Source organism: Teleopsis dalmanni, chromosome 2 (assembly GCF_002237135.1).
Source record: "Teleopsis dalmanni isolate 2A chromosome 2, ASM223713v2, whole genome shotgun sequence".
Classification (NCBI taxonomy): domain Eukaryota; kingdom Metazoa; phylum Arthropoda; class Insecta; order Diptera; family Diopsidae; genus Teleopsis; species Teleopsis dalmanni.
Window position 1 is genome coordinate 123811074 of NC_051847.1, and position 25896 is coordinate 123836969.

Sequence of the window (25896 nt, forward strand, 5' to 3'; positions counted from 1 at the left end):
TATTTTTAGCACTGATGTGTAATATATTATAATTTGAATGCTGTGCAGCAGATAGCTATGATATATTGGCTGTTTCGTTTGTCACCAAGCAAAATGTAAATGTAAGCATTTCAATGCTACATATCAATTGGAATAACACATTTTGGTTGAAAATAGATAGAACTAAAGATGTTCGATGATGTTTAAATTTCCCACTTGCACTGCTGTTAAAGGGCTAAAATGTATTTAGCTAGTGCATTCATTCCACATCACATGGATGATGATGCAAAAACGTTGCAAGGGTGCAAAGGAAACAATTCATGCTAAAACTGTGCTGGTATGATGCGCTTTATTCCAGCGCATGTGCATCAAAACTGTTGCGAATCGTTCTTTCCGTTTTAGTGCTCGAGGTAAGTGACACGAAATTTCGCAAGCTTCTAAAAATCCAAATAATTTTAATAGAAATTGCAAACATCATAAATTGATTCGTAAATATTATAAAATTCAACGATTTCGGTAAGTGAGCTCAATTCATATTTATATATTTTTAATTTAAATATTTATATTAAATAAAATTGAATTGAAGTGCATGGAAAGTGCAGTGTATGAGAAAATGGATCAATCAATTTTAACCGGCCGGTGCACTTTGTTGGAAGTAAAATAAAAAAAAATTGTGAAATTTAAATAAACACATAACGGTCTTAAAATTTAATTATTTCTTTTAAAAATTCTTTTTCTTATATAATTTTTAATGTTAATTTATATATATACATATATGCCATATGGCTACCAATCGCACCTTTGAAGTAGTTATGGAGTTGTAAATTTCCCGAGTTAATTAAAAATTAGGGCATACTACCAAAATATTGTTTAAAATATTTATACTTAATGAAATATTAAATATATATGTTTGTATAAGGAAGTATAAATATCGCAAAGGTACACATTGAGTGATGTATAACCTCACTTTTTTGCTGAGTAACCATGTGCTCCCATTTGTTTAAATAAAATGCCTTGACAACAGCTTTCGAGATATAAGTAATTTGAATATTTATAATTATATATGTGAAAATTCATTGTAAAATTTCAAAATGTTTACAAATGTTTAAATTTGTTCAAAATAATTACTTTAAAATTGTCATATAATAAGTGTTAAAGGAAATGCGAAATAGGACACAGACCAAAAGTAATAATTTTTAGATCTTCGATGCCTTGTCTATTTTCATCAAAACGCCAAATTCCTTTCCCAATCCAAAAAAATGGGTATGTCAAACTAAAAATTAACTTTTGAATTTTGAATGAGGGGTCTTAAGAAATAAGGATATCTAATTACCTTTATATATCTTGAAATTGTAATTTCTGTTAAAAGAATATAACAATTCAATGCACTATTTTTTAGAATTATTACTTGAGAAATGATAATTGAACAATTAAGTCTTTGCGTTTGGTGATACTATAGACTTAGTGCTGTTGGTTGTGATACATCATATACCGAAAGTTGGAATATTAAAAAAAAAAGTTGTATATTATGGTTATTATCGTATTCTTTTTTAAATCCTCCAAACTTGAAATTAGTGGAAGCATAAAATCTATATCAAAAATTTTATGAAATATGTAGAGATAACGAGGTTTATGAATTCCATGTGATGACGAAATTACACCATAAATTTGTGTCACTGTGTGTACCAATATACTTATCTTGATTGCATACAATATAATATTTAGTTCATACTTTAAGTACATTATATTTTTTTATAGTTTGAGTATTGAGGGATTTTCTTACAGATATTTTGATTCCTTTGTGAAACCCTAAAATTGATCAATATCCTTGCAATATTCCTTATCTATAAAAATGTGAAACAATTTCAGACTTATGTAGAGGACACGAATATAATATTTAATAGATGTAACTTAATAACTAATCAAAAGTAATGTGAAATAGTTTCTAACAAGAACTGTTTCGTTGTAATGAAAAATGGTAAATGAAGTAGTGCGGTAAGCAGTTCACATCTACTCATCATCAACTTAATTATTCTAGATCAACGGTATTATTACAAATACTTGTGATGACATCTAACAGCTAATTATAGACAAATACTCAAATATTCAATTAAAAAGGTTGTTTCATTTAAGATAACCGTTTTCGAATCGGTATCTAAATATTAACGATTTCAAAAAAAATACTATAACCTTTATAAGTTTTTAAAAAAATCTGGTATCTCTCACAGATTCAACCTTATATCTTGATATTCGAGGATTTTAAAAATGATCGAAAAAGAACAAATGTTATGATATTATAGAAATAGTTATAGATTTTTTTATTATGCTCTATTTTAACTTTTGAATGAATATTTCATATATTTGTTTTGTGGTTATATTCGGATTCTGTTAAACCCTATTTCTGGGCATGTACTCTCTTGATAGGCAGTTAGTCATTTCATGAACAATTGAACTAGAACACTTTTAAAGTTTTAGTAATCTTTATATACTTTCAAATCGGCCAATACTGATACTTATTGTCTGATGGGAAATTTAAGAAATAAGTCGGGTACTATTAAAGTATATATTCGATGCAATAATATTTATTTCTAAATATATAGTTAATAAAGATAAATTTTGTCAGATTCCAACATATTTTAATATTTGTTATGAAATATTTTCTCTATACTGTATTGATCTGTAACAATCCTATTTTAAAAACGATTACTTAGATATGAGTCTCTAAACAGGAATTTATTTTGATTAGACTTATTTCAGCGATCTCCAGTTAATGGATCTCATATTTGTAATGGTTTTCTGCAAAGTCTGCAAAATACTTTCGTTTGATAAAAATTGTTTTCCACAAGAGATTTTTCAACGTGTGAAAAGGTTGTTATTTAAACTATGTGAGCATATACATTGTCTTAATAAAAAATTAGTGTTTTCATTTTTATAGCAGATTTTAGATTTAAAAAAATGTGTTGGGAACTTGTCACCACGTCACTACAACCTTTGAGGGTTATTGTGACATACCCACTTTAGTTCAAGTAACAGTTAAAAACTCCATTATATTCTTTGGAGAGATGTTGTCTAATTCTGTTATAAGTGGATAGGTAAAGGATAAGTACCATTGTCTGAGTCTGGCGAGATTATCACAGTGACACACAAATTTGTATATCCTATTGTTTCCTAATTTAAAGGTCATCTACTAACAAAAATTTCGTTTATGATTTTTAAAAAAAGTATGATTTCTAAACACGAATTCGCTTCGGAAAAGAAAAGGTTCATATCACTCCTTAGTTTTTTGTTATCATGTAGGGTCACGATGCACAAAATCCTTTTCATTCTTTCTAAAACACTACAAATATTGTTGACAAAGTCGCATTCGAATATTTTGCATTGTTAGCGTATAAGGCACATCGTTTTAAAATCGAACACTTAACATAAAATATTGTTCCATGTGCTTAATAAAATTCCTAGGGCCTCTACTAAATCGTTATTGGTCAATCAATAATCTTAAAAAACCATATCCTGTATTTTTGCTACGATTGCTGACGTTGATATAGCTGAAGACGCTCTTCACTTGAATTGTGTCTAAAGCTTGTACGATCAATTTTAAACAAATCAGTCCATTTATTAACCTTTATGTTTAAAAAGGCAGATTCATCTCACACCTTGAAGAATTCACAGTATTTTTCTTCTATATCTTTAAATTGTGGTTAAAGTGGATGATATCAACTGATATATTAAGACAATAATCTTTTGGTTATTACAGCGTTGGTTTGATTGGTTCCCATTCAGATCCTGCTACCAAATATTGTTATCATCTATTTAGTGATCATCCCAGACCTCTTCATTATCAAAAAAAGTTTTTATTTAATTTATTCTCAAACATTCTGTGAAAATGATCTTTTCACAATTTTCTAAGGTTCCTAGAGCACTGAATTAATTTTTACACTGAATTTTATTTAACTTTAATTTGTTTTCCTATCCATCTGAGAGAGTACAACAAGTGGACTTAAAGTTTTCATTTCTAGAGTTATTGAGTTTTGTTGGTTCCGCTTGGATGTGTTTTATATATTATAGTTTTTCAGTTAATATGCATAAATTTGTATCGCCTTTTAGTATTCGTAGATAATGAGATATTGAAACGACTCTATCGGTTTCTATATCGGACTCTATCGGTCTGTTTTTATAGATATCTGCGTGGTTTAACGATCTAATATAACCAATGTTAAATAATTACTTATAGCTTGAAATAACACATAGCCCTAAGGGATTATTTAAAATATATTACAATATTATAATTATTTTAAAACGAATTTATCTATATATTGTTAGGTATAAAAAATTTTAAGCAAAATAATAGATAAACAATGCATGTAATAGCAAATTTAAACGACCTCTATAAGGAATTTTTTCTAATAAAACGGATTCAGCACGAGTTTTCTTCGAGATAGCGTTAGACACGTGCTTTTTAAGTAAAAGAATGGATACAAGACCCCATTTGATATACCTCGAAAAAAATTTGTATTGAACAACAGATCTAGAATAACATTCTTTCAGATATATAAGGTATTACAGCTTAAAAAGTAATTGTGTTTTTATAAACTGTGCTCATAAAATATATACAGATATTGTTAAGTACTAATAGTTTTACATAAAAAATATATGTGAGGAATCTGCGTACTATTTATAAATATAATTGCTTCAGAAAGTAGAATGTGCTTGTAGTGTTAATTAAAAATTAGAGCAAATAAACTATTCAAAGATTAAAAAGCAATTTAATAAAACGATCAGACGATTATTCTTTAAAAAATGGCGTAGCGGTGATGACAATAGTTAACAGTTTTGATTAAAGAATGTATAGTTTAATCGAAAACTTGATCAGATCGAGTCAGATGGCAAAAATTGGTTGAGGAAGTTGGTTTGCCCAGGACTGTTATACTAAGAAAGAAGAAGATCCATATTTAATCCATAATATCTTGTATTATTTATATATTCGAAAAATTTTTCGGTTTGGACGTTATATCATATTGAGCCTTTTCCGAGTTAGTGCATTTGGGCACTGTTCCTCTTTGATAGGTTTCTGCAGAGTCCCACCTATCTCACTGACGAATTAATGTATTCCTCATAAGCTACGTGTTTATTTAATGACTGACCTAAGATCTGCGTACCGCCCCGTGCGGTTACTGATTACTCTGAAATTAGATAATGCTAAGTAGAGCACCCTGTCGGTTTTCGCATATAACTTCAGGGCTCTGTCCCTTATGTATTTTTTGACCGAATATTATAGCGAGAACTGCATTTTACACATTATTGAACATAAAAATAAAATACATAAAAATCATCTATCTTATATAATAGATTCGAAAATTTGTTAGCTTTGTACAAAGCAGTTTCTATTCTTTAAAAAAATTTATAATAAAGGAAAGAAAAGGATCTACACGTCAACAGATGTGATCTCAAAATTATACGCAGCAATTACTGAACATTACAGTAACATCTATCTGTATATAAAGTATATATCTTGGAAACAGATTAATACAAATGCTCCTAAAAAGACAAAAACGGAGCTCTTTTCTGAACTGGATCATAAGTAATTGTAAGGAGTGAACTTGGAGAACTTATAATAACTTAATAAAATAACAAGCCATTAAATAAGCACAATAGATGTATCCGTCATCAAAGTATACAGTATTATAGACTCACTCTGTGATCACCAAAGTATACAGTATTATGCACTCCATCCATCATCAAAGTATACAGTATTATGGACCCACTCTGTATTAAATCATCAAATAATACAGTATTATGGACTCACTCTGTATTAGAGCATCAAAGTACACAGTATAATACCCATTCTCTATTACTATCATTCAATATAAATTATGTTTTTTTTGTTTAGTATCACGTTTTATAATTAATATAAGCCATTTAACTCTCTTGGTTCTACGGAGCAACATATCAAAGGTTTTTTATTCAATTATATACATTAATATGAAATAAAATCTAAAAGGCCTACTATGGAAGCAATGCTCTGCTCCATTGGAAACCGTTTTCTCTGTTAAGTATTTGTATTAAGACAAGGGATTCTTGTAAGCTTTTATTTCTTAAGAAATGTTAAGGAATTTTCCCACGATTGCTGAAATAATGTCACAACACTTAGCACCACTTTATGGAAGCAGTGCAGCTGTGTTAATAAACTATGGAATAGGCAAAGGAATTTTATATGTCATATATGTCATTCTCGTTGTATGCATATAATTGCGTACTTACTTTTTCGCCACCACATGTGGGACACTCATCAGAGCGAAGATTTTTTGTCGGTTTTGCGAGTGCATTTGTGTTTGTTAATTGCTTGCCACCCCAACATTTGCGGCTTAAGCTCCCATGCGTAATAATAAAATCGGTGTAGGTTCGTTGCAACAACGACACGAGAATTGATTTTTTACGTGGAAGGCTAGGCACGACGAAGCAACTCTGAATCAACACGAATTGCGATGCGATGTGCACTTCCAATGCAAGACGAACGCCTCGCCGATCCAAATTTCTCGTAGCCAACGAACGACACAGGCTCACTTCACTGCTCCGCGCATAAACGGTAGTAACTTCAGCGAGAAAAAAATTTGCTCGTATTGATTTTTCGGTATAGGGAAAACGCAGACGAGAATTTTCCACATTTGTGCAGTAAAACTGTGCCGACTAGGCCAGGTATTGTGGTGTAATTCAAAAAGCGGTTAGTAATTTAAATTAATAATAATACTGAAAACAAAAAATACCTGATTTAAAAATAAATAAATAATATTTTAAAAGTTGACATAATAATATATAATAATAAATTAAAAAATAGAATTTATAATTGTATATAAATTATAATAATACATTTATTATATATGTATAAAAAAAAATATTTTAAAAGTGAAAATTAATAGATATATATATAATATTTATTTAAATAAAAAAAACACTCTTATTTTATTGAGCAATAAATTGTGTAATATATTCATCAATAGCAATTTCTATTAAAATAAACTAATCAATTAATAATAATAAAAAAAAAACGCATATAAAAATATTTTCACTCTAAATTAACATCCTTTCTACCTACCTCAACCCCAAAACCTACGCCAACTCTGTTTTTATTGCGCTGCCACCTTTACCCACCACCCTCCAGCACTTCTTTGCGTTGTAGAAAAATATTACATATCTTAAGTAATATTTTTTCCACTGCAAAACACTAAACACAAAAAACATAAAATATGAATTCCTCTGCTTATATAACTCTTTTATTTTACAGTTTTTCGTTATTTTTGGTGCAGTGAACCTAAAAATAATTTTTAATTGTTCACTTCAACTGGCGGCAGTTAAATTGGTGAGTAGAACAATTTTACCCACCTCAATAAAAATATTTTGCACTCTATTCACTACATTATATTCACTAATTTAATTTAATAGAACGAATTTTGACTAAAATAATTTTTTATTTTATCTTTTTTTTCTGTTTTCAATTTAGCAATATTGCATAAAAAATGGGCAAGGAGAAAACTCATATTAATATCGTAGTCATCGGTCATGTCGATTCCGGCAAATCCACCACGACTGGTCATTTAATTTATAAATGCGGTGGCATCGATAAGCGTACCATTGAGAAATTCGAGAAAGAAGCTCAAGAAATGGGCAAAGGCTCATTTAAATATGCTTGGGTTTTGGATAAATTGAAGGCTGAGCGAGAGCGTGGTATTACCATTGACATAGCTCTGTGGAAATTCGAAACCCAAAAGTACTACGTAACCATTATTGATGCGCCCGGTCATCGTGATTTTATTAAAAACATGATTACCGGCACCTCACAAGCCGATTGCGCTGTATTAATTGTTGCTGCTGGTACCGGCGAATTCGAGGCAGGCATCTCGAAAAATGGTCAAACACGCGAACATGCTTTGCTCGCTTTTACTTTGGGTGTGAAGCAATTAATTGTGGGTGTTAATAAAATGGACTCAACTGAGCCAGCATATAGTGAAGCACGTTATGAAGAAATTAAAAAGGAAGTTTCATCTTATATCAAAAAAATCGGCTATAATCCAGCATCGGTAGCTTTTGTACCAATATCTGGTTGGCATGGTGATAACATGCTTGAACCATCCGAAAAGATGCCTTGGTTTAAGGGTTGGACTGTTGAACGAAAGGAGGGCAAAGTGGAGGGTAAATGCTTAATCGATGCATTGGATGCAATTATGCCACCTCAACGACCCACTGACAAACCACTGCGCTTGCCATTACAGGATGTATACAAGATTGGTGGTATTGGTACTGTACCAGTTGGACGTGTAGAGACCGGCATTTTAAAACCAGGTACGTTTACAATTGTATGAGTGCGAATGTGTGCAATATATGTGAAAAAAGTACATATTGCTGAGCTAAAATTAGGTCGCAGGGTTGGGGTGAAATGGCATCAAATATGACGGCTGCACTATGTGGGTGAAGTTTTATAAGTGTACACATCAAATTTTACTATGTATGCATATTATCAATACATACGTGTATATATGTATATATTTTCTTTTCTTTTATGGTACATTTGAAATTTCAATATGTATAAAAAGTGTTTAGGTACTCATGCACCTAATTTTATATTTATAGGTATGGTGGTCAATTTTGCACCTGTTAACTTGGTAACTGAAGTTAAGTCAGTTGAAATGCATCATGAAGCGCTATCGGAAGCCTTGCCTGGCGATAACGTCGGTTTCAACGTAAAGAACGTTTCTGTGAAAGAGTTACGTCGTGGTTATGTGGCTGGTGACTCCAAGAATTGTCCACCAAAAGGAGCTGCAGACTTTACTGCGCAGGTAAGCAAAATAATAAAAAATTTGATTTTGATTTATTTTTTGATATAAATAATATATGAGAATACAATAGGTTATAGAAATATAATAAACATTTTTGACAGTGTTTAGACCTCAATATAAATGTAAAATATTTTAAGAATTAAACTTCTATGAATCAAACTTCTATTGATTGAAAATTAGTTTATTTCGGCAATTTTCTTCAAATAAAGTAATTTGCTTTTTAAACACAGTTTAACCGGTGTTAAACCGGGAAAATATGAGTTCGATTTAAAATTTTTTTGCAATAAATTCTTTTAAATAATATAAAAAAATGGACTTTTAAATCCTTATGTTTACTACAAAATAATTTTAAATAGAAGTTTCTTAGATTTTGTTATCAGCGGTTAGCTTTACATTCGGTATGTACCGACTAATTCAATGATTATTTATGATAATATAATATTATTATGATTTTATTACTATCACTAAACAGTTATAAGCATTTTCAGTAGTATTTGGTAATGAATTTCAAACTCGTACAACATGATCTGCAAAGGCTACTGTTGAAGGAGTACTAAAATCTTGGAATTATGTAAAGTGTTGCTTTGTTTAATTGTAGTAACTTTAGAATAGTAAACAAATATGTACCTGGCTATTGCTAGGCATAATTTTAAATAAAAATAAGTGCATTCTATAATTTATAATGCAATCGCAACCTAAAATGATACTTTTTTATCCTTGTAAACGGTCAAAACTCTCAAGGCAATACACATATCAGGTCATGCAATTAACTAGTGCTACTTCAATTAACTGCTTCAATTAACTATTTTACGATAGTATAACGAGTGCTAACAGAAGTGTATCGTACAAAGCATCTTAAGCAAGCAAGCATCTTATTGTCTGATATATATTGACCCGGCAGTTTACTAATGACAGATACGATATAACTGCTTCTTCCCAAACTACCGATGACAAGCTTTCAAAACTAATAATAATTCTTGAAATAGGAACGATCACAATCTTATTAACATTGAGCAACATTTTATTGGTATTTGACTATCGACTAGAAAGCTTCAAAAAATGTAGGTCGACTAAAAAAATATATCTGCATAGCACCATAAATTCACATAATTGTAAAATAAAGAAATTAAGGATGGAACCTTGTGGAACCGTATTAGGTGGGGATTTGAAACCCGAATACTAATTATTTTTTTGCTACTGCCTGTGTGTTTTAGATTTTAAAAAGTGTTTGATCAGTTTTTAAAAATCAGAATACGGCTGCGTAATCGAAAGCTTAAGATAAGTTATGAAGACTCAAGAATATGTTAATTTTATTGCCATAGCTAATGCGATTCCACGAGATCAATCGTGTTCCTTCATTAAAGTGAACTGTAGAGCAAAAAGTAAGTCTAATACGTTTAGGTGGCAGTTAATCTTTTGTCATTATATTTGCATATATTTTAAAATAATGCTGTTTGGCCGATAATCAATCACTAGGCAATTTTTGCCTTCTAAGTATTAAATTAAAGGATATTTAATAGGCCAAAAATGAGTATAGGAATGCTCAAATGAGCCGTTGTTCAGATATAAATATTGTTTTGACCAGAATTTTTTTTTTGGATAGTTAAAATCTTCGATATCTTGTATCTCGTTTAATAAATTAAAAGCAAAGTTAGAGAGTGGTTAACCCACATTCAGTACGATTTTTTCATTTCCGAATAATAACTATTAGTACACATGGTATTGAGAGGTTATGAGTTAGGCTACGGCCCCTATGCATTACGGCAAGCTTGATCTATTGAGCACCATAACTACACAAAGTAACAAATTTATACAATGCGTAGTGTTATTATTATTTTTATGTTAATAAAAAGTATGATTATTTTTCTTTTTTAGGTTATTGTACTCAATCATCCTGGACAAATCGCTAATGGCTATACTCCAGTTTTGGATTGCCATACTGCTCATATTGCTTGTAAATTTGCTGAAATTAAGGAGAAATGTGATCGACGTACTGGCAAGACAACCGAAACTGATCCTAAGGCAATTAAATCTGGTGATGCTGCTATTATTATGTTAGTACCAACTAAACCATTATGCGTTGAAAGTTTCCAAGAATTTCCACCGCTTGGACGTTTCGCTGTGCGTGATATGAGGCAAACTGTTGCTGTGGGTGTTATAAAATCTGTAACATTTAAAGAGACGACTTCGGGTAAAGTCACAAAAGCCGCTGAGAAGGCCCAAAAGAAGAAATAACTAGAGTGCCATCAGATTAAGAACTCATATGAACAAATGCAAAATCTAATGACACCAATGATGTTATTTCCATCAAAAACAGCAACAATAGATGTAACAGAAGAGTTATACAAAACACAAAGACAAACAATTATTAATCATAAACTTAAAAAAATACTAAAATTTATTTATACCAATAATACGCATAGCAATTATGTTAGTAATATAATTTTCAATGTGAACAAATACAACAATCTCTACAACTCCTATTCCTGTAATCGTAGTTCATCATACAAAAGCGTTATCATTACCTTAAAGTATGCTTTTATGCAAGATCGTAAATCATATAAGATCATCCTACATGAATCATTAATAATGGAAACATTGGAACAATTATCATTCCTCAAGCAACAAATTGAAAATCAAGCAAAACATACAACATCATTGCTTTTAAAACAACTACCAGTCGTAAAATTATCACCCTCTATAACCAACATTTATCACAGAATAGCCTATTTTCAATTCATTTCTGTCACCATTATGGTATTATTTTTTTTTACCTATTATGCGATTCTTGTACTCAATCTATATAGACATCGTAAATCATTTCGCAGGAAATCCATAACTGCTGCACCAGTTATCATTAATGCATTTTAACAATATCATTCAACTAAAAGTAATTTTAATATCACTCGGAGAACATTAAGATTTTTACTCATAGATTTAAATTCTGATGCGATCTCTCATCAGCTCAAATCCTTTTAACATACATTTAACATATATTTAAAAAATTTTTTTTTATTTAATTTTTTTTTTGAATTAAAAAATAATTCATATTCTGTTAATAATTAATAACGTTATAACGTTCCTCAGTTGAACATCAACATCAACATCACAACTATCATCTCTAGTTTCTATTTTTTTTATATATGAAACCAATATTATATTCCCAAAATAAATACGTACATCCAGACTCTCTCGGTAGAAATAATGAGACAATTTTAATCAAACATAATAGAGCATCATTTGATTATTATTATTACACATCATCAATTCAATATTAAAACCATTTAAATATTTAAATATTTAAAAAGTTAAAAATAAAATTAAATGTCTACTTACATTTCTTATCCGGTTTGTAAGGAAGAAATGGCATCTTTTAATGTTGGCACCAATTTGTAGCTTAATCATCATAAATGTAAAAGTTGCTTGAACTAAACAAAATTAAATATTAATGAAATAATTAAACATAAATTTTAAATGTATGATTGAAATTATGATGTTATAAATGAGAATAAAGAAGGCTTAACCAAACTACTTAAATTGGTTTCGAATACTCTCAAAGTGATAAGTTTAGTCCACCTAAAATTATTCTATCTTATCATATAATTTTTTATTTCAGAACGCGAAACTTATATAAAATCATATAGCCATATATATATTGTGATATATATTGTGAAATGTTGGGGCAGCGCACCGTCCAACAAGTGACTCCACTGAATTGAAGGATTAGCTGTAGTAGACTTCGAACCGACTTGGGTCCTTTTTCGTCCTTCGATTCTCGGATGTTGTTATTGAGTTAAAACTGGAGTGGCTTCCGTTCGCACAACTACATCGCTTGTTAATGCAAGCAGTTCATTTAGCTTGCGGTTGCGTACCACCATCACCAACTTAATGGTGTCACAAGACAGTCTTTCTTCTGCTTATCAGTACTGGCAATATATGCACCGCTGTCTCCTTTTCTTCTAGACATAGTCTGCAAGTGTTTTCCTCAGCAAGAGTTATCTTTTTGACATGATACTTGAAGTTTCCATGTCCTGTCTGTAATCAATGAGATTATATAAAATCATTATCAGAAAACTCAATCTGGTAAAATTAACTCTTAGTAATGAATTGGAAAAAATTTTCATCTATCATAAATCAACGCCCGAGATCACATTCCCATAATTAAGAAATGAAAAATAATAGCATTAATATTCGGGTTTCAAATTTATCGTTCGTTAAAAATATACTCTATGGTCGATTTACTTTATCCGCAATTAATTATTTATTTATAGAAGTAAAAGAGAGAATATAAGAATACGGACACGAATCAGTATTCATTAAGCTGTGACAGAGAACATAAAAATAAGGACTAGGGTTCATTAAAAGTTGACTCTATGGATCGTGTTACTTTAGATGTGATTAAATAACGGAATAAAAGAGAATGAATGATTCATATTGTAAAAATATAAAAACATGGATGAGCAGGTGTATAAGAAAGAGTTCGGAAAATCTTAATAAAAAATGCTTCAGTATTTGGATTGCCAGATAAAATTTTTTCTTATTTATTAAGAAATAAATATTAAGGATTAATATTTATTATTTTGAAAGCATAGGAGTACAAGAGTCTGGAAAGTAGTACTCAGCTCTAAGTAAGCTATGGTACACCATTGTTTTCATTCAAATCAAAACTTAACATAATAGATTAGGTACAGATTCAACATAAGCGAATTTTATTTCGGGTATGTCTTTATGCCCAATCGAAGTTTCATCTCAATGATAACGTAAAGTTTGTATTTTCCATAAAATTGAGTTGGTGGTGGTAGAATTAAAACTGAGGAAAAATCACTTCGTAGCTCATTGGGTCAGAGGGCTTAAATAGATAACAGAATGCTATTGTCAATAGATGAACTGTAACGCACTTTATAGTACCGATTGCACTTTACATTTATTTTAGAAAATTGAATGTGACTATTTATTGCAGTAAAGAAGACAGGAGCTACACGGTAAAGATTGTGGTGGCTGGTGCATAAGGGACTTCGTTGTTTTCTCAGCTAGTGAATAAGCTGAGTCCATAACTTAACTAGAGCAACGGTAAAATATATAAAAGGATGCATTATGTAGTGTTACTGAGGTATAGTAAATAGCCTTAATATATATATTTTATAAAATAAAATATAAAAAGAAACACAGTAATAAAATAATTATTTTTAATGTAATTAAAAAATAGTTGGTGATTAATTTAAACTAATTTAACCAATCTTGTTTAATAACCAAAATATATATATATATATATAATAACCAGTAAATTCAATAAATTAATGTTTATTAAATTACTTAGATATTAATTAAATATTATTATACCACAGCATTGGCAAATAATTATTTGAAATGCCGAGAATTGTTTCGTATTCTTGAGCAATGGGCATGAAATAAATAATTCAGCTTTTTTAACACCTTAATAAAATCAAAGTAACAAATATCATATAAAGCTAATAATTTTAAATGTAAACTAAAAATAAATGAAACCAAAATATTGCAAAGAATTAATCAACATTAATCAAACTGTTCGTAAATTATTTTTGATGCTTATTTCCGGTTTTAAGATGTCAATATAAATGTAGTAGCCGCTGTACACATGACAAATGTCAATATATGGCCGGGCAGCAAAGATGAGTCAATTTCATAAACAAAAGGCGTTGCGAAGTGCTTTGTTTTAGAACCAGGTTCATATTTTTTAATTGAAATCTGCATTTAAAGTATTAAAAGAATAAAGTAAGTTTTCAGAGATATTTTTTACGATGCAATTATATTTATTTGGGTTTAATTTTCGTAGTTATGGCTGATCCACGCATAAGACAATTGTTTATTAAGACGGGTGTTGTTAAGCGTTTGACAAAGGAAAAAACGGTTTGCGAAAAAGAAATTGTGACCGAACAAACTCGCTTGGAAAAGCTCAAAACTAGCGGTGCAGATGATCACAGCGTAAGAAAACAAGAGGAAGTTATACAAGAATGTTTAATGATGCTACCAGACGCAATAAGAAGGTAAGCATTTTATTTGGGAGTATGATTCATTATAAACATATATGCACTAATTATCTTTACACTTTAACGCAATATATATTTACCAGATTGCAAAAGGAACTTGAACAGCTTGAAAAGATGTTGCAAGATGAACAAGATTTAAATGAAGCAAAAGAGTATGCAACTGCAACACAAGTAATTAGTGAAGCTAAAGAAGTTCTCAGTCACAATCTGTAAAGTGTAAAATATTAGTAAAAGTATTATAAAATAATAAATTATATATTGTATTTCACCATGAATTCCTTACATTTAAGCAAAAAATCAAAAATAAAACTTTTAAAAATACAAAATGTTATAAAGAATATCAACTATTTAGAAGAAATCGAAAAGGGCAATAAGCCTATAAACTCAAAAAAACTAAAAAAATTAATACAAAAAACTTCACGATTTCTCGATGAATTAGAGAAGCCTAATAAACGAAAAAAATTTCACAAACTTCAAAAGAATATAACAGTAGTGCCAACAAATTCCCAAAATACATCAAAGCTAGTTTTATCCAATAAAAGTGAAATTACCACATGCAAACAGTCAAGTACAACTCATAAGTCTGCAGTTAAGAAAGAACATCATCGTCTTCGGATTTGTTATGAGGCTAATCGTTTTCTACGTACATTTAATTTATTGAAAACTTTACATTTAAAACGCAGCAAAGATCCCATATCCACGCAAAGGTTCGGTGCAAAACTAAATCGATTACAATCCCAATGGTCAACAATTTTACAGGAAAACACACCATGCACAAGAGCAAAATACAGTGTAGAGGACCAATGGAATGAAACAATTTTTGGCACATCATTACTAACAGATTTTGGTAGACCTCAAAAGCTCGACAAATTTTTACATATAAGGTTGGTTTGTAAAATTTGATATATAAAAATTCCTACAAAATACAAATATTTTTTTTTTAGACGTGTATGGGATTCTTATCTTGTGCCGTTAAAAAACCAACACGGTTCTTCAATACCTATCGGCTGGGTTTTACCTAGAGAAGATGCAGATGATCGTTGGCTTCCATACAAATGCACATAACAAAAATTTTCTTACTAATTTGCATTTACTAAATTTTGTTTACATTAAATTTTGTTAATTCAATAAATATTAAAAGTACAATGTTTGTTTTTAAAATATTGCCTTAGATTCACATCTGTCAGTTCAAGGTCAAAGACTATGACGAACGAAAGCAAATGACTCAATCATCAGATTAAAAATTACAAATTGCACGCAATAATCAAATAAAAGGTCACCTTTAGAATTACATATATGGAATATTCTTCTGTTTAATATCGTAATAGGAATTTTACACATGTATATTAAAATTATTTATTCATAGACCCAATCTACAGCAGCTGGCTTCCATGTTACGAGTTCCTTTTCGTTGAACCATAAGGCAATTTCTTTTTCAGCAGATTCAACAGCGTCAGAACCGTGAATAATGTTGCGGCCAACCTGAATGCAGAAATCTCCGCGAATTGTTCCTGGCAATGAATCAGCTGGATTGGTGGCACCGAGCATTTGGCGACCGGTTTTAACAACATTTAAACCCTCCCACACCATGGGAACCACAGGGCCAGAGCTCATATAGTTGACCAAACCGGGGAAGAAGGGGCGAGCCGACAAATCAGCATAGTGCTTCTCCAACAAATCTTTGGAAGCCTAAAACAAAAACAAAGAGATAATCATTATTTTACATTTTGCCGCATGGCATTCACATATCTCAACATAACCTCAATTTACTCATTGTAACAGGTTATGTGGCATTTTCTCACTGGAAATGTTCCAATCGACTTTATTCCACTTAATTTGATTAGGGTGGTTTTTTTTTGTTGTAACTTACCCACATAAATTTCATGGCTACCAATTTGAAGCCTTTTTGTTCAAATCGTTCGATGATTTTGCCAACAAGTCCACGTTGGACGCCATCAGGCTTAACCATGATAAAAGTGCGCTCCTTATTTGCTGCCATTGCGTACGAGAACAACGAAAAGAATGCTAGCAGTGTACCAATCATTGCCACTTTTTTGCGAAACATTGTAAGAGAGAGAAAGGAAAAATGTGACAAGTAACTCAGCCATTTTGTTGTTGTGAACCACTAATTATATGGTCGCCGGCTAATTTACAGAGTTGCATTTTGTTATCATTTGTATGCTTCGTTTTCATGGAATATCTACAAGAACATGATAGGTAAATTTGTAGGCTTTGTTGCTTTATTAATCTACAATATTAAATAAAACTCCTTCAAACCATACTATGTATGTTTAATATGTAAAAAATAGATAGAGCTATGTTATAATTTTAAAACAATTAAATTGTAGTAGGAATTACCTATTAAGTCGTTACATTATTATAAAGAGACTCAAATTCAATATAATCAATAAAATTTAAATTTATTTACTTCCCTCACCTATAAACTCAATATACATTTTTACTATTAATTTGTAATATTAAAATTGTTAAATAATTTATTGGACAATATTTTGTTATATTCATTTCATTATAATGATGTATTACTAATGTTAATATAATTCAATTTTACATAGCGAATTATTCTATATAGAAATGTTAAAATGTTTACAAATATAGTTGATAGTATTTTTTGAGTATAGTTGAAGCTTTTAAAAATAAAATAAGATTCATTCTATATTTGGCTAGTCCTTCCTCTATATTATTATTATGAAGCAGAAATTGTATATACGGATTTTCAGAAATGCTTTCGAAATACTGTATATTATACGTAAAATGATATCAATAAAATAAATTGTAAGATATCGAAAAGTTTAACACAATTAATTACAATATATCTATTTATGCATTTTTACCATTTTTAAAAATAAATGTATCATGCCTTTGACTAAATTTTTGTAGTTAATAAATATAAGTCGTTTGCGTATCACTTTAAAATTTATTAATTCTGAAAAACATATAAGTTTGAATATAATCACATAGTTCATAGGCCTTTTAAATATATATAAATATAAACTTGTAATAAAAACATTAAAATTTTATTAATATAAAATTAGTGAATATCAGTAACAAAATACACACTTTTATATCAAAGTTTATATATACAAATACAGCACATTTTTTTGTTATAAACCATATCTTATTTTTGAAACTTTGTTAAACCATCAGCATATTGAAACTCGGGACTATTTTCATAGTCGCACATATCTAATGCAATTTCACAGCTTTCTTTAACCACACGGCGATCGTCATCGGCATAACAACGCAATATGCTCGAACACTCTTCTGTGGCAATGGCACCCAATGCTTCTGCACATTCATGACGTACCATTTCATTTTCCAAATTATCCTCTAGATTTGCTTTTAAGAAAGGAATACTTGAAGGTTCTTGTAGTTGTCCTAGAACAAAAGCCACTTCATGACGGAATAAAGCAGATGCATCCTTAAGGCCTTCAGCAATGGCAAGCACGCTTTCCTCAGTACGCAAATTGCGTAAACTAAACATAGCTCGATAACGTTCAAATAATGAGTGGTTTGGATCCAGATATATTGTTTTAAGTTCCGAAACAGTTTTCGTATTATCAGCCGGTGGCGAGGGATCAACAGATGCGTACGGATTATTATCTAATACTTTTTGCCCACTTTGCACCCATCGCACACGATCGAGCGCTATTGTGCATGTTTCTGCTACTTCTACCACTGGATCATTTTTATATTGTTCTAAAATTTGTATTACTTCAGGTGTACCAATTGCTCCAAGTGCTTCCCCAGCCTCATGTCGTACCATAGGTTCTTGACTTTTATCCTCTAACACCTTTGTTAATATTTGTATTGCGTTTTTATCCTGCATTTGCCCTAAACAATAGGCCAATTCATGTTTTAGCAAAGCAGACTCATCAACAAAGGCTCGACTGATTTCAGTGATGGCATCTGTGCCGCCAATGTTTTTTAAAGTAAATAATGCGCGAAAACGTTCTTTAAGTGGTCGCTCCTTATTGTTTAAAACATTACCAATTGATTTTATTTGTTCTTGTGTAACCATTTTAAAAATTAATATTTGAAAAACAATATTCTTTTCTTTACGAGTAGTCACGTTTTGCAATGTTTACAATTAGTAATCAGTTATTTGTCTTTGCTTGTTATTCGCAGCGCAATGACAATTAAAAATTGCATCAAACGTAGTAAATTCTGGGATATCTGACTAAATTTGTTGACGAAAAAGTAGTATACTACTACAATTAAAAAATTTAAAATTTTAATTAATTTTATTTAATTAATTTTATTGTTTAAAAATAAACACGCATGTAAGGATAAGTAAGTTTTATTATTTGTCACTCTATATCATTTCAATACAGAATTTGAAAACTTAATACATTAGAAAGAAGTATCTGTTATGAATTGTATTGTACATTGTATTGTATTGTAATAATAACATAAGTTAATTGCACAAAGTATTTAAGGGACAACCCTTTTTATTGCAGTATCTTAGAGCTAACTTAAAAAAATAAGATAAGAAATTAAATAAAAAAAAAGAAGCCATTAATATAATTAGTGAATAGCATAATAATAACTTACGTAAAAAACATTAGAATTATATGTATTCAACAGCAAAACAAAAATAAAACAAATTTAATTATTTAAATAACAGACTTTCAGTTAATATAAAGAAAGTTACAATAAACTTAATTATATAACAACAAGTTTAATTTGTTCACATTTTTAAGGTTCTAATAAAAATACTAATGTTTTAAGTTTGTATATTGGTGTATTATAAATTCAACTGTTAAAATATTAATGTTTTGGTTATTACAAGGCTTACTAGTGTAATTTAAGCACTGTCTAGAAAGGACCATATACCATATTAGTACATATTCACAGACAAAAATATTGTTTTATAATTACTTGTCTGATTTGAATTATGTTTTTATTAATTTTTTATTAATTTTTTTTTACAAATAATACCATATAAAAATTTATTAACAATTACTTTTGATATGAAAAAAAATTAACCATCCAACACTCAGGTTTACTGCACAGATTATAACAAGAAAAAATGTGTAAAATAATTAAATATTTATTTTGTTAAAACATGTTAATAAATAATTTTTTAATAATTATAATATTTAAAATTTTATTAACAATTACATTTGATATATATATAAAAAAAAGGAGTCATTAAACACGCACAGATTATAATAAGAAAAAAAATATATATATAACGTACTTCTAAATAATATTTTGATAATTATAATAACATTCAAAATTTATTGATATTGATAATTATAACATTTGATAAAAAAAAATAAGGTATCGAACGAAAGCATATAAACAAGATATATTATAACAAGAAATATAATGTTAAAATAATTAAATGTTTATTTTGTCAAGAAATATAAATAATTTTTTTAAAATTACAACATTTAAATTTAATTATCATTTAAATTTAATTATTAACTTAATTATCAGTTACATTTGATATAAACAAAATAGGTGATCCAACACGCAGGTTTATTGTAAAGATTATAACAAGAAAAAATGTGTAAAATAATTAAATATGTATTTTGTTAGGTTTTTGAACATATATTTCTAATAATAGCATTTAATGAACCAATTTCCATTAATTATCCGCTGTAAAGACAGCATGATGAAAAGTGTATGTAACTAGTAAAGTAGCAACGAGTCTCACTTCCTTTATTGAAACTCTGGTAAAATCGTGTAGTTTCGTATTTGTCAACGAAGTTAGACGGGAAAGTGGCATCGAGCTCTTTACCAAGATAAAATTATTAAAGTTTAGTTTTTGTTTTATAGTAAAGTAAATTATTTAATATTGAATACAAATAAAGAGGATTAAACTGTAATTAGTACATTGAATAAAGTGTTTATAGAAAGCAGCTATTGAAAACAGTGGAAAATTTCATTTAGGGTTTCTGTGTATGTGTGATTTCACATTATTGCAAAACAAAAGCAGTTTAAATAGTATTTTTTGACAAAAATAGTCATATAAAATGTCGGAAATAAAAAAAATTAATGAAGCGAAAGAAGATAACACCAATGTAAAAGATATTGGTCGTAATGAAGATGTAATTGGTGATGATGCAAACAGTAGCGTTTCTGAAAATTTACTGAAACCGCCGGAATACTTATCTCCAACCATGGAGAAAAAAACACCAGTAAGAATTTTTTTTTTCTAAATTTATTTCTTTAAATATATTAATTATAGATAAACATGTTCAATTTTCATGGTAATAATGAGTAGAAGATTCTAGCATCTATGCAATGAATCTAATAAAATACATACAAAATTCGTGTACCGTGAGTTATGCTTTGCCCTTGTGCGCGCGTTTTTCTTCAAAATTCCCTTTCCTTCATTCCCCTTTGTTCTGTTTTAAAACTCTGTTGCTTTGTTGCTCTATTGGTGTCCGTGTCGGTGTCGGTATCGGTAGCGGTAGTGCTGCTATGATATTTATTTCGTTGGTAATGCACGTTGCCAGATAATTTGTTTTCGTTGAGTTATTATCATGTTTCGTTGCGTTGCGTTTTGTTTTTATTTTTGTTTTGTTCGTTTTATTTTGTTTGAATATGTTGCGCCAATTTCTTGTGTTTATGTATTCTGAATCCGAAGACTTTGTACGTTAACTTGAAAATAGTGCGCTTGGGTTCTATGTGTTCTCTAATAGCGAACCCGCAAAGCGAAGCATACTTTGTAACGGCGATATATTTTACTTTTATTATTTTACGTGGCTATCAAATTAAATGATAAGTAGGTGGTTTAGCGTCAGTGGGGGGAAAAATATATTTGTTTGCTCATTTCAGGGAATTTGTTTGATTTCCGCTTGTAGTTCCAACGTTCGCAAAGGCGATGAGGTGGAATTACATGTGTTGAAATAATAACAATTTGCAGTCCTCAATCAGAACTAAATATTAGATTTATTATTAATTTTGTTATTATTGTTGAAATAATAATAATTTGCAGAATCCTTAATCAACAGTAAATAATAGATTTATTTATAATATTGCTATTAGCCGTAGTTATAAGAACTTTTTTGTAATGTCAATAAATATAAGACAGGTTCTCCGAAGACTCTTCAAAGTGTCATGGTACATCCGCACGAATGACATTTTAAGCGACTTTAGATTAGATTCGGTCAAAAAATATATAAGGGATAGAGCCCTGAAGTTATATGCGAAAAGCGACAGGCTGCGCTACTTAATACTGTCTAATCACAGAGTAATCAGTAACCGCACTGGGCGGTATGCAGATCTTAGATCAGTCATTGAATAATCATGAAGTTTATGAGGAATATACAAATTAATCAGTGAGATGGGTGGGACTCTGCAGAAACCTCCCAGCTATTAAAAAGTAAAAGTTCCCAGATGCGCTAACTCGGGAAAGTCTCAACATAGGGTCAATACATATACATGATATTCATTGTGTAGAGTTTATAAAACTATTCTATGACCTAAACTAATCTAGTATTATTTCTATTATTTCAGGTTAAACGTACTCCTTCAAAGCGTAGGTCTTTCGTAGAACGTGCTCAAAAAGAAAGTGAAGAGTTAGTACGTAACATGGGTGGGTCATTAGAGTTAGAAGGAGGTCGTCGTACACGTTCTAGTTCACGCGGTACTCCCACTCATATAACACCACCACCAATTAAAAAAGCAAAGGTTTCACCAGCTACTCCAAAAACACCAGGACGAGGACGTGGTCGAAAACTGAATGTATCTACTAATTCTGCAGAAGAAGAGGAGAATATAGAGAAGAATAAAAAAAAACCTAAAGATGTAAGTTTCATTTGCATTTGATACGTAAAATAGAATTATTCTAGAAAGTATTTATCATTTTAGGATGCAGAAAAAAATGTTGAAAAAGAAGAAAATATTGTAGATTTAGATGAAACTGAAGCTGTAAAAGTTGATAAAGATATAAAAACAACCGTTGCTGATGAACCTATAGATGAGCCAATTGAAGAGTGTACGATTGATGCAGTTGACTCTAAGAATTCACAAGAAAAAAATGATAATAACCACATCCCCGTTAACGCAAATCAGCGAAAGGAAACAATTGCAGCGGAAATACCTATGGAAGTAGATGAATCTAGCATTCTAATATCTGAAGAGGTATCTGTTGCTGAAATCAAAAGTACAAAATCAGAGGTAGAATCAACTGTATTAGAAAAGAAGATCGTAGTTTCCGTAGAGTCTGACGAAAAATTGGAACAACCTATATTAGAATCAGCTGATGTGCTGGTAAAGGAAACAAATCCAGTTCCAGTTTCAGTTGTAGAAAAAGAACATACGCCTGAACCGTCAGGTGCGAAGGAAAAGGAACCCTCGCCGGAACCAATAGTAACTGAAAAGGAGTCTATTGCAGATGCCATCGATGAAGTAGTAGAAACAGAATCATCACCGAAACCAGTTGCTGAATTAGTAACAAAACAACCGACACCTGAACCTATGGATACCGACGCTGAACCAATGGAAACGGATGACCAACAAACATCTAAGCTCGAGCAATTGACCAATATCGAGCGAGAGCTGGAGTCAAGCGATCACACAAATACTGAATCAATTACAGAAGAAGCTGAAGTAAATGCTGTATCTGTTGAAAGTATGAATATTCAAGGAGCAGCTGAAGAGAGTGCAGATACGGTTTCTGAGGAAGAGTGTACACCAGTTATAACTGAAGAGAGCTCAACAGCTGTAACTGCAGAAAGTTTAAAAGCTGTTAATGAACAAAAACTACCTTACGTTACTGAAGAGAGTACATCAAGTGCAGCTGAGGAAAGCGCTTCTAAAACTATTACATCAGTTGTGATAGAAGATGTTACTGAAGTCGAGGAGAACAACGGATGTCAAGTGGTTGCCCCTGACACAACTACAAAAACTGTACCTGCAGAAGTAACATTAGCACAAACAAAAGCGCAAGTGACAGTTGAAAATGATGTTAGTATGGAACCTGCAGAAAACACTAAATCGGCTATCATAACTGAAGAAGGAGAAGAAGCAGTGCTTATAAATAATGATAAGTCAGATAATGCCGATTGTAATAAATCTGCACAAATTGCTACCCAAGATAACTGTAAGTGGTTGCACCAGTAAGTGCTTTAAGCTGAAGTAGTTTCTTTGATGCTATCTAACATTTTTCTTAATCTTAATATTAGTGATTTGTTTTAAATATTCCTTTTTAATTATTTTTTTTTAACATTTTAAATTATGCCAATACTAATACCACATTTTTGTTAATGTTGTTTGTAGAGTTTATAAATCACCAATTCTTTTACATAATAATATGTTGTATTATTAAAAATATATATTATTTTCTTGTTGTGGTTTTTGCCATATTTTGAATATGTTTTATTATAATTTATATAAGATATTTAATTATAATGGAATAATTTACTGTTTAAAAGTTTCTGTATTGTAATTCTGCTTCAGAACCTTAAAAAAATTTGCTTATAAAAAATTATTAGTTTTTTGTTTAAAATTATGCCAGGTTTTGGTTTATTATAGATTATTTTTGTATACCCTATTGTCTGCTTTTTAATAAATGTGCAAACAATATTAATTTAAAAGAAAGGTCTAAATAGAAAGCAAATAAAAATATATATTTTTTTTATTTTTATTAATTACATTTTCTTCCTTTGCAATATTTCGCCATATATTAATCGTCAGTGCGCTTTGGAAATATTTGTTAGTCTGCATAATATTTTGAGACTAAAGTGCCAGGATGCAAATATTTCCAAAAATCACGGAAGATGATTATTTCGCGAAATTCGAAACAAGTAAATATATAATACCATTTCCGATTAATTTCAATTAAAAAATATAAGATATACATATTAAAATGTTCCATATAAATGATATATTAATATATATATATATTATTAAAATATATGTATTATATATATATTATTAAAATATATATATTATATGTATATTATTAAAAAATATATTTATAAAATATATAAAAAATATATATAAGATATAATAATATATATATATATAATATATAAAAATATATATATAATTTATAAAAATATATACATATAATTTATAAATATATATATATATATATATATAATGTACAAAAATATATCTTATCTTATCTGTAAATATATAATGATATTTATATATATAATATAAAATATATATATATATATAATATAAAATATATATATATATATAATATAAAATATATATATATATAAAAGGTTTGAGAGATTTATATGATTTTTTCTCTTACATTTATAATTTATTAGCTTTTATTTTTTTTTATTGCTATATTTATTAGCTTTAGTACATTATTATTTTAGTTTGAAATCTTTCAATCTATTATCTTCGACATTAATATTTCTGTTTAATTAATTTTTCTAATTATGTTATGAAAAACATAAACCAAAATTTTTGCAAAATTTCTATTTGCCTATTTATTAAATATTATTATATTTATTTAATTATTTAATATTATTATTAATTTATTAATATTTCAGAACAGATGTATATTCCTTAAGAATAATAATTATAATATTAATTTCAATTTTTAAAAATATCTTAATTTAAAATTTATTTGTATTCGGCATATATTAATTGTTTTTAGTTGCTAATTACTTTTATTTATTTTTTCAGGTGAACCGAAGGTTGTATCCCAAACTATAATTGAGGGTAATGATGAAGTGGCATCAACGCCGCAATTATGCAATTAGAATCAGTCAAACATATACTTCAATATATGTCCAAAACGTTCCCGCCTACAAAATATATATACACAATTTTACAATTGATCTTGCAAAATTTTAAAGAATTAAAGAATCAGTTATCAGTTATCAGTTATGATACATATGACATTTTCACTTGTAATTGAATCAGTTTCTAAGAAAAAATAATTATTTAAATGTATTTTAAACATTAATTCGATATTGTTATACAATAAAAGATGAATGTGTAATTAATAAATGGAACATAATATTGAAAGCATAAAGAAATTTAAACATCAACAATCATATTGTTTAATTATATAAAATAAACAATGTAAATGTAAAAACTTTAAAAAATAATTTTTTATA

The 25896-nt window shown here is 29.3% G+C and overlaps 5 protein-coding genes across 8 annotated transcripts; 3 read left to right on the plus strand and 2 right to left on the minus strand.

Annotated features, from left to right (window-relative positions):
• Positions 1-368: 368 nt before the first annotated feature.
• On the plus strand, positions 369-12338 carry LOC119679160 (elongation factor 1-alpha 2). 2 transcript variants are annotated; one of them, XM_038091361.1, is made up of 5 exons: positions 369-389; positions 7259-7333; positions 7475-8313; positions 8602-8807; positions 10683-12338. In XM_038091361.1, exons 3-5 carry the CDS (start codon positions 7491-7493, stop codon positions 11040-11042), a joined length of 1389 nt encoding a protein of 462 aa, XP_037947289.1. In that variant the 5' UTR covers positions 369-389; positions 7259-7333; positions 7475-7490; the 3' UTR covers positions 11043-12338. The 2 variants fall into 2 exon arrangements, with proteins under 2 accessions (XP_037947289.1, XP_037947288.1); XM_038091360.1 differs by lacking the exon at positions 369-389 and adding an exon at positions 6412-6697.
• Positions 12339-14372: 2034 nt separating this feature from the next.
• LOC119679161 (tubulin-specific chaperone A-like) lies at positions 14373-15970 on the plus strand. 2 transcript variants are annotated; one of them, XM_038091362.1, is made up of 4 exons: positions 14373-14558; positions 14620-14830; positions 14917-15717; positions 15778-15970. In XM_038091362.1, the coding sequence occupies exons 3-4, from the start codon at positions 15104-15106 to the stop codon at positions 15896-15898; spliced, it is 735 nt and encodes a 244-aa protein (XP_037947290.1). In that variant the 5' UTR covers positions 14373-14558; positions 14620-14830; positions 14917-15103; the 3' UTR covers positions 15899-15970. The 2 variants fall into 2 exon arrangements, with proteins under 2 accessions (XP_037947290.1, XP_037947291.1); XM_038091363.1 differs by lacking the exon at positions 15778-15970 and having other exon boundaries at positions 14463-14558; positions 14917-15236.
• Positions 15971-16114: 144 nt separating this feature from the next.
• LOC119679162 (nucleoside diphosphate kinase) lies at positions 16115-16892 on the minus strand. Its single transcript, XM_038091364.1, has 2 exons — positions 16704-16892; positions 16115-16522 (listed from the first exon to the last, which is right to left on the minus strand). The coding sequence occupies exons 1-2, from the start codon at positions 16875-16877 to the stop codon at positions 16190-16192; spliced, it is 507 nt and encodes a 168-aa protein (XP_037947292.1). The 5' UTR covers positions 16878-16892; the 3' UTR covers positions 16115-16189.
• Positions 16893-17757: 865 nt separating this feature from the next.
• On the minus strand, positions 17758-19039 carry LOC119678307 (deoxyhypusine hydroxylase). The gene has a single exon (XM_038090069.1). The coding sequence runs from the start codon at positions 18870-18872 to the stop codon at positions 17970-17972; it is 903 nt and encodes a 300-aa protein (XP_037945997.1). The 5' UTR covers positions 18873-19039; the 3' UTR covers positions 17758-17969.
• A 1509-nt stretch (positions 19040-20548) lies between these two features.
• LOC119678306 (E3 ubiquitin-protein ligase RNF12-B) lies at positions 20549-25815 on the plus strand. Of its 2 annotated transcripts, none has more exons than XM_038090067.1 (4): positions 20549-21000; positions 22325-22615; positions 22679-23912; positions 25460-25815. In XM_038090067.1, exons 1-4 carry the CDS (start codon positions 20836-20838, stop codon positions 25534-25536), a joined length of 1767 nt encoding a protein of 588 aa, XP_037945995.1. In that variant the 5' UTR covers positions 20549-20835; the 3' UTR covers positions 25537-25815. The 2 variants fall into 2 exon arrangements, with proteins under 2 accessions (XP_037945995.1, XP_037945996.1); XM_038090068.1 differs by having other exon boundaries at positions 22679-23928; positions 25460-25548.
• The last annotated feature ends 81 nt before the right edge of the window (positions 25816-25896 follow it).

Bases quoted from the DNA above. Each gene is read 5' to 3' on its own strand.
- LOC119679160 (XM_038091361.1), top strand. From the start codon at position 7,491: ATGGGCAAGGAGAAAACTCATATTAATATCGTAGTCATCGGTCATGTC. The intron at 8,314-8,601 runs GTACGTTTACAA...TTATATTTATAG, and splicing joins GACCGGCATTTTAAAACCAG to GTATGGTGGTCAATTTTGCA. The intron at 8,808-10,682 runs GTAAGCAAAATA...TTTCTTTTTTAG, and splicing joins CTGCAGACTTTACTGCGCAG to GTTATTGTACTCAATCATCC.
- LOC119679161 (XM_038091362.1), top strand. From the start codon at position 15,104: ATGAATTCCTTACATTTAAGCAAAAAATCAAAAATAAAACTTTTAAAA. The intron at 15,718-15,777 runs GTTGGTTTGTAA...TTTTTTTTTTAG, and splicing joins GACAAATTTTTACATATAAG to ACGTGTATGGGATTCTTATC.
- LOC119679162 (XM_038091364.1), bottom strand. From the start codon at position 16,877: ATGATTGGTACACTGCTAGCATTCTTTTCGTTGTTCTCGTACGCAATG. The intron at 16,523-16,703 runs GTAAGTTACAAC...TTTTTGTTTTAG, and splicing joins TAGCCATGAAATTTATGTGG to GCTTCCAAAGATTTGTTGGA.
- LOC119678307 (XM_038090069.1), bottom strand. From the start codon at position 18,872: ATGGTTACACAAGAACAAATAAAATCAATTGGTAATGTTTTAAACAAT.
- LOC119678306 (XM_038090067.1), top strand. From the start codon at position 20,836: ATGTCGGAAATAAAAAAAATTAATGAAGCGAAAGAAGATAACACCAAT. The intron at 21,001-22,324 runs GTAAGAATTTTT...CTATTATTTCAG, and splicing joins CCATGGAGAAAAAAACACCA to GTTAAACGTACTCCTTCAAA. The intron at 22,616-22,678 runs GTAAGTTTCATT...TTATCATTTTAG, and splicing joins ATAAAAAAAAACCTAAAGAT to GATGCAGAAAAAAATGTTGA.